The sequence below is a fragment of the Astyanax mexicanus genome, chromosome 13 (genome assembly GCF_023375975.1).
Source record: "Astyanax mexicanus isolate ESR-SI-001 chromosome 13, AstMex3_surface, whole genome shotgun sequence".
Lineage (NCBI taxonomy): Eukaryota > Metazoa > Chordata > Actinopteri > Characiformes > Acestrorhamphidae > Astyanax > Astyanax mexicanus.
The window spans coordinates 3,034,372-3,045,553 of record NC_064420.1 but is presented as its reverse complement, the minus strand read 5'-3'; the positions used below and the strand labels follow the sequence as shown (position 1 = coordinate 3,045,553).

The window sequence follows — 11,182 nt, the reverse complement described above, 5'->3', positions numbered from 1 at the left end:
AACCATTTAGTGCAGAAGTGGATGTCATTTATTGGGGCTCTTATAATTATTCTGAATTCATTTTCTTACTAAAGAATGTCCAGATGCAGGAGGGGTGGTCTCAGCTCCAGCTGTGAGAATGTGTCACTGTGATGGACCCAAATAAGAAAGGGGAGGGGGATCTAAATACAAAAAAAAGCACACCAGAATGACAGTGATTATACCATCCCCAAAACAAAGGCCTTTTGAGCTGATATCTGCCTCAGTTTCTCCCTCAGTCTGTGAGGTGCGGACCCTCAGCGTGCCAGCACAGCAGCACTGGTAGCAGGCCTGATTTTTTATGAAAGTGGAAAATAATGTGATTATGGGTAATCATGAGAGCCTCCATCCACCAGAGCGTCTCTCTCTGAATCTGAGCAGTGGACGATGTTGTACACGGCGCTGTACAGTGGCCAGTTTGTTGCGGCCGGGCGATGTTCTAGCCCGGGTTCAGAAGTCAGCCTGGCCGCTGACAATGCCGCCATTGTGACGGACTGGTCTATATGCATCAATGGGGGGATTTAGCAGTTGACATGGCTGGAACACAATGATGCTCTTCAGTGTGAACAAGAAAGCCATGCAGACCCTTCTGCAAGCGGGGATTCACTGTACTCTCTAGAAGCTGCACAGAGCCGCTGCTGAGGATGCCTCTCTGAGAGCCACAGTGTTTAATGAAAAGCTTTCGAAGCATCACAGCCCAGTGCCAACTGTACCCAGCGGGTCTTAGAGTGTTTTTTAGTGTAGCTCTAGTAGCAACAATCCACAAAAAAAATCACATTTAATGTATTAACGGTCTCCTTCCTTTCACAAAATCCACTTTTTTCCTTATTCTTTGTGATATACTATAGGTCTCTCTGAGTTGTTTATAATGCTGCACATGAAACTCTTTCTCAACCTCCAACCATTGTCTGCAGTAGCTGAGAAAAGAAAAGCCTCAGAAAAACAAAAAGATCAGAAAAAAGCATCATGTCTATGTCAACCCATAAAATAGTATTTATGGCCTCAGAGGTGAAGCCAGGCTATAGCAGAGCCAACACAGTCTTGTTAGCCAAAGAGCTTGTAAGCTCTGTTTACACCAGCTAGTTAGCGGTAGCTATCTTGTGTAAGTAACTATAGGTTTAAATCGGATCTCCGGTGGATTCTGCATTTTACCGAGACCTTAAATATACATTAGGGAGGCACAGTTACACAAGGCAGCACAACTAAACAGAACGTAATTCGCTCGACCGCAGGTGTGCTTTTGCTGGTCATACTGATTGGTCAAGAAGCTGGTCAAATCTTGTACAGACCAGGATCAGCAGGGTTTATTAATGTTCATTTTCTGTTTTCAGTTTCTGATAAATGACTGTTGTCACAGTACGAGTTCCTCCAGAGGACACACAGTCAGTAGCTATGCTCCTTCAAATTCCTAATGACCCCTGTTCTTCATGCTCACTGGTCATCTGTAATTATTAACTTAACACGGGTTTGGATGAAAGCTATTGTAAAGCTTTTGAACACTGTGGGGGGTTCATTTCATACACTCAACACTGTTTCAAGCCTTTACATGGTTTGTCAGTTAGTGGAGGTTGAGGGAGGGATTGGAACACCGCCCGCCGGGTTTCAGTTAGTTGAGGTTGAGGGAGGGATTGGAACACCACCCGCCAGCTGTCAGTTAGTTAGTTGAGGTTGAGAGAGAGATTGGAACACCGCCGGCTGGCTGTCAGTTAGTGGAAGTTGAAGGAAGGATTGGAACACCGCCCGCCGGGTTTCAGTTAGTTGAGGTTAAGAGAGGGATTGAAACACCGCCGGCCGGCTGTCAGTTAGTGAGGTTGAGAGAGGGATTGGAACACCGCTCGCCGGGTTTCACTTGGTTGAGGTTGAGAGAGGGATTGGAACACCGCCGGCAGGCTGTTAGTGGAGTTTGAGGGTGGAATTGGAACACCGCCCGCCGGCTGTCAATAAGTGGAGGTTGAGAGAGGGATTGGAACACCACACGCCGGGTTTCAGTTAGTTGAGGTTGAGGGAAGGATTGGAACACCGCCCGCAGGGTTTCAGTTAGTTGAGGTTTGAGTGAGGGATTGGAACACCGCCCGCCGGCTGTCAGTTAGTGGTGGCTAAGGGAGGGATTGGAACACCGCCCGCCGGCTGTCCGTCAACTCCCGAACTTGAGCACCGCCCCGCCCCGCCCCCGAGCCTCACAGCCGCGCGGCCGCTTTCAGCGCAGGGAGCGGGGTCAGTCAGAGCCGCCGCCTGAACCGCACACCGGAATACGGATTACCGGAGCCGCCGCTGGACCGCAGGACCTCAGGACCCGGGTATGAGCGCGCGCTCCCCGCGCGGACTCCACTGACAGGCGGCGAGATGCGCGCGCACGTGCTGCTCCTCCTGGTCCTCTTCAGGTGTCTCGAGCCCGCAGCTCCTCAGACCAGGAAAGGTAGGAAAACAGGAGAAAACTCCAATTTTAACTTTAAAACACTGTAAATATACAGTTCTAACACTGTGACGGATTCAATTAAACAATCCCTGATAGCAAAGAACATTAAATAAAAGATTGATGATGGAGAAACAACATTAAATCAACCTTTATTTAATATTGGTTAATATTGAAACTGAATCTGAGCTCTTTTACAGTCACAGTTAAAGCTTTTAGGTAAAAGGTGATCCCAACAAATTTTAATATTAATAACAATTGTTAAGTTTGGACACATTCTCATTCAGTGTTTTTTTTTCTTTATTTATTTCTTTATTTAATTTATTTTTTACATTGTAGGTTATTGTTAAAGACATGAAAACAATTAATGTACACATATGAAATTATGTAGTAAACAGTAAAAAAAGTGTAACTGATGAACTGATGAACTGAGATGGTGATTTGAGGTGATTTGGGATAAGCTGGAGCTTTTATAAAGTCTTCAACATTACATTTTTTAATGTAGAAAATCATAAAAAAGAAATAAAATGCATTGACTAAGAAAAGGTGTGTCCAAATGTTTGACTGGTGCTATACAAAAATATCTGATGTAAGTAAAGCTTGATAAAAAAAATCGTACATTTAAAACCACAGTGTTGAATCAGTGTAGAATTCATGTAAAACTGATGAGCAAAAAATAAAGTCTTACATCTTTCATTAGCTATGGAAAAATGAACGTTGACTCAATGTCCTTTTGCTGTTTGGGATATTACTTTTGAGTCAGAAAACTGACAAAAATAGTTTATAACAATTTATAACTGTTTATAACAGTTACTATTAAATATGGCAGTTTCTATGAAACATAGGTATTTTAACTATAAGAAGGTTGAACAGTGTTCGTTCAGTTTAACATAAATATCTTTGTAAATTTACAAATTCATGTCTCTGGCAAAGAGGCAAAAATAAAAAATAAGTGGAAATATGCTACAAATAATCTATAAATGTATTTAGGTCACTTTTGGACAAAATGTGAGTTAAAATAACTCTTATTTTTTCAGTCATGCATGAGCAAAACATTGTTTTAAGAGTGCAGCTCTTCAAACAATCAGTAAAATACACCAAAAACCCATGTTCATCTTGTTTTGTATAAAAAAGTTATAACGCATGTCTGATTCTTTCTGGCTTCATCTTCTTTCAAATCTGTGTTTTTCTGTCCCAAAACAAGATTCTACACAGGAGCCAGAAGTGAAAGAGAACAAGGTCAAGCCTCAAGAAGGTAGGAATCGTCTTCTTGTTCAGATGCTTTTTTTTATAATAATACAGTGACAGACAGTAAAATTAGGAGAGCATATCAGTTTCTGAATCAGTTTCTCTGATTTTGCTATTTATAGGTTTATGTTTGAGTAAAATGAACATTGTTGTTTAATTCTATAAACTACAGACAACATTTCTCCCAAATTCCAAATAGAAATATTGTCATTTAGAGCATTTATTTGGAGAAAATAAGAAATGGCTGAAATAACAAAAAAGATGCAGAGCTTTCAGACTTCAAATAATGCAGAGAAAACAAGTTCATATTCATAAAGTTTTAAGAGTTCAGAAATCAATATTTGGTGGAATAACCCTGTTTGTTATGCATCTTGGCATCATGTTCTCCTCCACCAGTCTTACACACTGCTTTTGGATAACTTTATGCTGCTTTACTCCTGGTGCAAAAATTCAAGCAGTTTCACCCTAAACATACTCCAAGTTTAAATAAAGATGAATTGATTAATTGATTGATTGATTGAGTTGCGAGGGGTTGTCTTGTGGGTGAATTGGCTGAACACTGAGCTGGCCAGTGTGCTAATGATAAGGTGACTTGAATTATGGAGTGATTTGGAACGAGGCCCGATTGTGAACTGATTGTGAGTGGGTGCCAGATGGATGGGATGGGTGTTGTTTGGGGAATACATCATAGAAAGCATCACCAATGGTGGTAATGATTGTGACCTGCAGTATCTGGCAAAAGTCATGGGATTTGATACTAGTTCTAATACTATACACATGGAGCAGAGTATGTCAGGGTATAATTGTTATATTTCCCTCCTCCCTGTGATCTAAAGGGATAAGTACTTAACCGCAGCACTTGTTATTTATTGTTTATGAGTCCAGTTATTGAGCTGTGAATCTTCATGAAGCTTTCATGAGTATTTCTTGGCTGAACGTCAGCAGGTGCATTTAGTAGAGTAACTGCTTATAACGAAAGCTTTTCCCGTTCACTGAGGATTTCTTCCTCCTTCAGCTGAACTGAAAATGTGAGCTACAGCAGGTTGGTGTTATTCTTAGCTGTGACTCAGCTCTGGCCTGAGAATGCGTGGAACTTTCCTCCTGTACCTGCCTTCAGTAAACTGTTGAGAAGAACAGGTACCTATTACCTCATACAGATACCAGATAAGAAACCACACAATCACGCCGCATGCTCTATCGTCTTTTCTGTGTGTCTCCACTCAGATGTAACCACCAGGGCTTTTTTTATTTTTTTAGAGAGACTAAGGCTATATTCACACAACAGGGCTCACTAATATGGCCCAAATCTGATCTTTTACATCATATTCGACACAGATGTGTCTTTTGTGTGGAAGAGTTAACGCCAAAAAACGCAGTGAAGCTGACATTTTTAGTTTACGATTTGGGTCACTTTAATATATATGTCACTGAAATCTGATATATGTCAGATTTGCTGTAATTAGATGCTACAATTCATGCGACGTTACATCAAAGTGAAGGAAAAAAGCTGTGAGTAGACAGGAAATTAATGTAAAAAGGGAAAATGGTCAACAGTCAACAGGGCTCTATGTTTCAATAATATTATGTACCTTGTGTTACAGTTACGTGCTGTTCCTAATGATTTGGCATAATGTGGCAACAGATTGCGGCTGCAATGTAAAAAAATAATAATTGAATGGTTGTATCCAAATATCGTGCTTTTTTCAGTGAGCCTCATGCAAATTCTCGTTAATAAGCTCAGCTGTTGGCTGAACTCATTCATAGCTCTTGAGATCCCGACCAGGATTAAAGTGAAACTTAAGGTGAAGCATTGCTTAAGTCTCGCATCTGTGTCTCACACATAGGACAAAAACGGGTTTAAGCCACTTTTGTGTGAACTCAGATAAATGCAGCCTAAGTCTGATCTTGTGCGTCATATTTGACACAGCTGTGTCGTAAAACCACTCTGAATCTGACATTTTTCTAATTTCTGATTTGGACCACTTCAGTATGTGGTATAGAAATCTGGTATGTATTCAATTCGTGGCAGCGCAACTCCATCTGAATAGCCAGGTCGGAAATTATGCAATTTTTCTGTCAAGATGAGGGAAAAAGAAAATGTGAATCGATGGAAATTTGGATGTGAAGAGAAAGAAAAAAGTGAACAGGTAACAGTGCTCTAAAATATATAATATTGAAAGGCATGTGTCACAGTCGCAAAGCATTTCTAATGTTTTTTTTTAGTAAGTAGAGCTTTTTTTTGCTAAATCTGAGCTTTTTAAACTATGATTTCACTACGAGTTGTTTGAATGACCAAAAATCTGTTCCAAAAGGTGTTAGTGAACAGTGCAGCACGGAAGTAGCATAGCATAACCCTATTATTTAAGAAAACTGTTTATTAAGAATGGAACAGCAGCAACGCTGCTATGCTACTCGGCAATGCTACATGGGGCATGTGCTAATCTTCAGCCTCCTAGTATTTTGGCATCTCTAGTGATGATGGATATACAGCTGAGTAACCAGCCTAGATAAATTAGGGAGAAAATTGGGGAAAAATTGACATAAAAAGAAGAAAATATTTTTTTTTTCTGACATGGCCCAAGAAAATTGGCAAGATTTTTTTTATTTTTGCTCATGCAAAAAAATCTAAACTCTACATTTTTAAAATCCTTTTTTTTAGGCCACTTTTACATGCTGTCTCAGCTTTCCCCCCCGGTTGGTGGTTTATAAACACACCATAAACACACATCCAGGAATCTGTCTCAACAATCGAGCTGCCATTATCTCATTCTTTTCGAAGCTCATAACAATTTGTGTCAATATGGCGTAAGGCGTGCGTAGAGTGAGCTGCAGGGTTCATTAGCAGTACCACCCAGGAGTGAGTCACTTTGGAGTGGATATATTGACTCTCTCAGAATGATTAACCCAGCCTCTCCTTAATCGTCCCGCTTCTCCTTTTCCGCACAAAACTGCTCTTTATTTTTTTCTTTCTCACAGAACTTTGCCTCTGAGTATCACGGTGGGCATTAGCTTGCTGTAATCAGCGTCCCTGATTGTACTAATGTGTGACTTATTTTGCTGCTGGGCACAGTGTGTCACCGGGGTTGTAAACTGGCGCAGACAGAGCCGGGTATAAACCTGTATTACCCTGCTATAAAACAAAGCTTTAATCAGACACGTCCCACGCAGTTATAGTACTGAAGGTCACCAGGCTCGTGTTGAGGCTGAGATGGTTATCATATCTTCAACTTCCTCAAGAGAAACTTGAGGAAATGTCAAATAACTGAGTGACAGGTACATGTTTATTAGAATCTGTGGAATCTAAAAACCTCTGGTATCTACAGTGTGTCATTTCCTAGGCTGCACCTAATGAATATACACTTACAATACAGTACTGTGCAAATGTTTTAGGCACCTGTGGGAATTTCAGTAAAGAAAAAGCTTCTTATCTGTGCAGTAAAACAAATTAAATCAGCATTACAATAAATATAAAAAAGGCAATTTTACAAAAAGCAAAAGGTTTCCTTAAAAAAAAAATCTCCTAATCTCTCCTCTTAATCTGAGTTTAATAGAGTTATTTCTAGAGCTAGTTCTCATCATATTAATCAACATCTGGTTTGGTAAATTACAGGTAAATGTGGTAAATCAGGTGAGCTGCTGACGGAACTGAACATAATAATATATGCATGCTGGCTGAGGGGAGGAGCATCCAGGAGAAATCTGGAATCTCTACACTTTGTTATTCAGCTCGGCTCACAGGATAAAAGGGATATAACATACTTATAGTTATAAATGAGAATTCCTTGTTACGTTTTACTGTATTTATGTTTAGTTGCATCTGTTTATTATAAATCATATGTGGTGCTTTTTCTTTTTAGGTAAAAACACTCATATTGCTGAGATAAATAGATTAATGTAATTTGCGTTGGTGCCAGAAACTTTATGTATCAGAAAGATATTACAAATGGTTGTATTATAGTTTAAATTAATCTTTTAGTTACGGGAATACCAACAGATATTACAAACGCTTCAAATTAATCTAATTTAACATTTTTTTTATTTGTCGTTAATCTAATCTAACGATTAATTTATAGATTTCTCCTCTAAATTAGTAAAATAATTTAAAATAGAAAAAAAAGACACAGCAGTGCTGCTGGAGTTCTTAAACACTGTGTTTAATCTTCACTCACTGTCCTCCACTCTATTACACACTCCTACCTACAGCTAAAAAAACACCTGCTTGTGGATAAAGTAAAGTCAGAGACAGAAGCTCACAGGACGATGCTGGTGGACTATTCTCAGTCATGCAGTAACACTGATGTGTTTAAAAACTCCAGCAGCACTGCTGTATCTGATTCACACCACCCCTATGCTAACCAATGCTAATCACTGCAGTGCTGAGGGTCAAGAATAATGACCCGCCATTCAAATAATAATAATAATAATAATAATAATATTAAAATAATAATAATAATAGCTTCTCTGTGGTGAAGTATTGAAGAACACATTGTAATGAGGATAATTGTTGTTATCAAGCACTTATTATACCTATATTTCCTGTCTGTATAATTAATAAAATTAAAATTAAAAAAATCCCACAATAGAGGAGATTAGTTACGTTTTTAATCAAAAGATGCTCAAAGATGGTTTTTGATTTTAAATAAATGTAAAACCCCAATTTAACAACAGTTAATTCACAGTATGATTGTAAGAAAAGGTCATTAAAAACATAATGCAATGATTTGCAAATCCCACAGAGATTTGAGAATAAAACACATATCAGATGTTGAAAGTGAGACGTTGAAAACATAAACTACTGCTTTAGAGCTTTATGACTGCAACACATCTCAAATTAAGCAACAAAAGCCTGAAAACAATAGGAGTGAAATGAGTCTCTCAGAAATAAATATAAGCAGAGTTTTACCAATCTGCAAAACAATGTGCTTAAAAATTGTGAAACAATTTCAGAAAATGTTCCTCAAAGTAAATTTGTTAAAATTTTGCATATCCCACCATCTATATTTTATAATAGCATCAAAATGAACAGGTCAGGACTACAGGCAGGAGGAAGGCTAGTTCTCTACCCATAATACCACTCGTTCCCTGATTTACCTGTCGCCTGTTACGCCTCTGTGAAATTCATAGGTAGATTTAATAACACTGTGTGTTTAGTGTCTGTTTGTTCTCTAATAATCCTCCACCGCTGTCTGTTTGCTCTTCCTCCCAGGTTCTTCTATCTCTCTTTCTTTCTTTTGATCTCAGTCCATATCTCTATACCTCTATATCTCTGTCTGTGATCTCTGATCACTCTGCACCCCAGTTCTTAGCTGTTGGTGACCTTTGACCCGTATGAAGTGTGTGGATTTCTGGATTTGATGTATTGTTTCCTGCGCTGCTGCCACTCCCTCACTGAGCTAATATTGACTCTATGAAGCAATGTGACGCTGAAGCGACGAGTTGTAGGTATTGAGTTGATGGTTTTCAGGCATTATTAGGAGTAAAGGGATTCCTGAAAAAGGACTAAGCTATGTCATAAGAAAAAAATCTTAATTATTCAAAAAAAGAAGGCCCTGTTACAAAATTGTTTGATTCTTGACACAAGAAGATACACAGCGCTGTCTCTGTGTCTGTGTAAGTGACAGGCTGCTGTTGCCTGAAAAGTGACGAGAGCTTGTAAACGTGAGCATGTGTCAAAAGCCATAGTAGAAAGTACAGTAGATGGCACTCTTATCCTAGGGTGATGTGGATCAGTACAAGGCTGCGTCTGTGAGCTGATGTATTAGAACCGAGTCGCTGCGCTTTCCTCCGAGCGTTAACGCTGTGATGCTATTCGGCAATGCTGCATCAGCATCAGACTTCACGGGAGCTTGATTGATGGTACAATTGTCTTAGCTAAATTGGGAGATAAATGAGGGATAATTAGGAAAAAATGATAAAATAAAGAAAATGCACCATCACTTTTTGATTTAGAATTCAGCATTGCTTTTGACATGACAAGTATGTGAGTTTGCATAAAAGGAATGTCTGTGGGTGTTATTATTATTACTTGCCTATGAATGCATGTGCATCAGACAGCTTTTGACACATTACATATCTGAATTTTCTTAAGGTTTCGTTTCTTTTAGATAAAATTTGAATTATTATGGGATGTTTTTCACCACTATCCACTCCAGACCAGTGCTGCTCTAAAGAAGCAGGACCACCACCGTCCTGACTACCGTTCTGTCACTACCCTGATGAAATAAAGCTCTTAAACGCTTAATGTTCAAACCTCATAACTGCACCCAACCTCATTCCAATAAAAGCCCCCCGCTGAGGGATTGACGAGTGCTGTGAGTTATGGGCATTGCTGGGGTTGAGGCTGTGTGAGTAGTGCAGTGAGACGTGCGAGTGGCCGCTGCTGTGAGCAGGGCCGTGAAGAATGGGCCAGTGTTGGCTGTGGGCTGTGGGAGCAGGCAGAGAGTGGCCACTTTTAGATGATGTCCCTATCTCTTCCTGTCGCCCGCCCCTGCTCTTTCTGTTGATAGACTGGTGCCCTCACACTCGGCCTATTGTCTGCTGCTATGATCTCAGCTCTGCTAATGTTCATACACACACACACACACACACTCGTTCACATACACACACATATACACACACATATCTACATACACATGTTGTTATCCAGTGTCAGGATGTGGGGTCATGCATGTTTCCTCCCATGTGGGTTATATATGTAATTCCTCATGGTTCAGTTTTCCAGACAGGAAAACTAAGGATTAAGCCAAGTCTTGGGCTACACAGCATTTTTAATGGTCTTAATTAGTGCTGTGCGATATGACGATAAAGATCCCTATCGTTTCTACAGTAATTTAATCAATTATTCATGCAAATATATAAAGTAGGCTACGATGAAATGTGGTCGTGGTCACTTTGCATAAACTTGGTTTATATAAGTGATAATAAAGTAATCTTCACAAAAAAAAAGCTTCATAATGTGATTTTGCGACGTGACTGCTTTACGTTATTAAACTCATGAGAGCTGAACAATGGAGAAGCATTGTCCTTTTGTAAAAATTAGCTACTGCATCTACCTTTTTGCATCTGTTTTCATTTGATATATATATATATATATATATATATATATATATATATATATATATATATATATATATATATATATATATTCCTGCACTAAAAGATAGTAATTCTCATTTGTGAAAGTTGGGTTTAAACTCAGTCCAGCACAGATTTGCAGCGCAGATATTTCCAGTTACAGCTGAATTTACACCTTTAATTCTAGAAAAACTATGCTCTTATTTACCTTTTGTGAGTGCATCGTGCTGCTCACTAGCCTTGAGCCTCGAAGTTTCTTTCACACACGACACCTATAAAAAATAAAAGGTCTTAAATCCAAAACTTTTCTTTGTTGTTTTATCTTTACTATAAACTTATAGTACAACACAAGAGATGAATTCCTAAATAAATAACCTTAGAAAGTTGGGTTTAATGTCACTTTTAAATAAAGTTGGAAAAAAGTAAGCA

At 39.0% G+C, this 11,182-nt stretch overlaps 1 protein-coding gene across 1 annotated transcript in view; it reads left to right on the top strand.

The window, feature by feature from the left end:
- The first annotated feature begins 1,413 nt into the window (after window positions 1–1,413).
- erbb3b (erb-b2 receptor tyrosine kinase 3b) overlaps window positions 1,414–11,182 on the top strand; it is a 42,847-nt gene continuing 33,078 nt past the window's right edge. Inside the window, exons 1-2 of the mRNA XM_022677130.2 lie at window positions 1,414–2,434; window positions 3,636–3,686. Of these exons, the coding sequence (XP_022532851.2) occupies window positions 2,362–2,434; window positions 3,636–3,686 (124 nt within the window). The 5' untranslated portion in view covers window positions 1,414–2,361. The remainder of the gene's footprint in view (window positions 2,435–3,635; window positions 3,687–11,182) is intronic.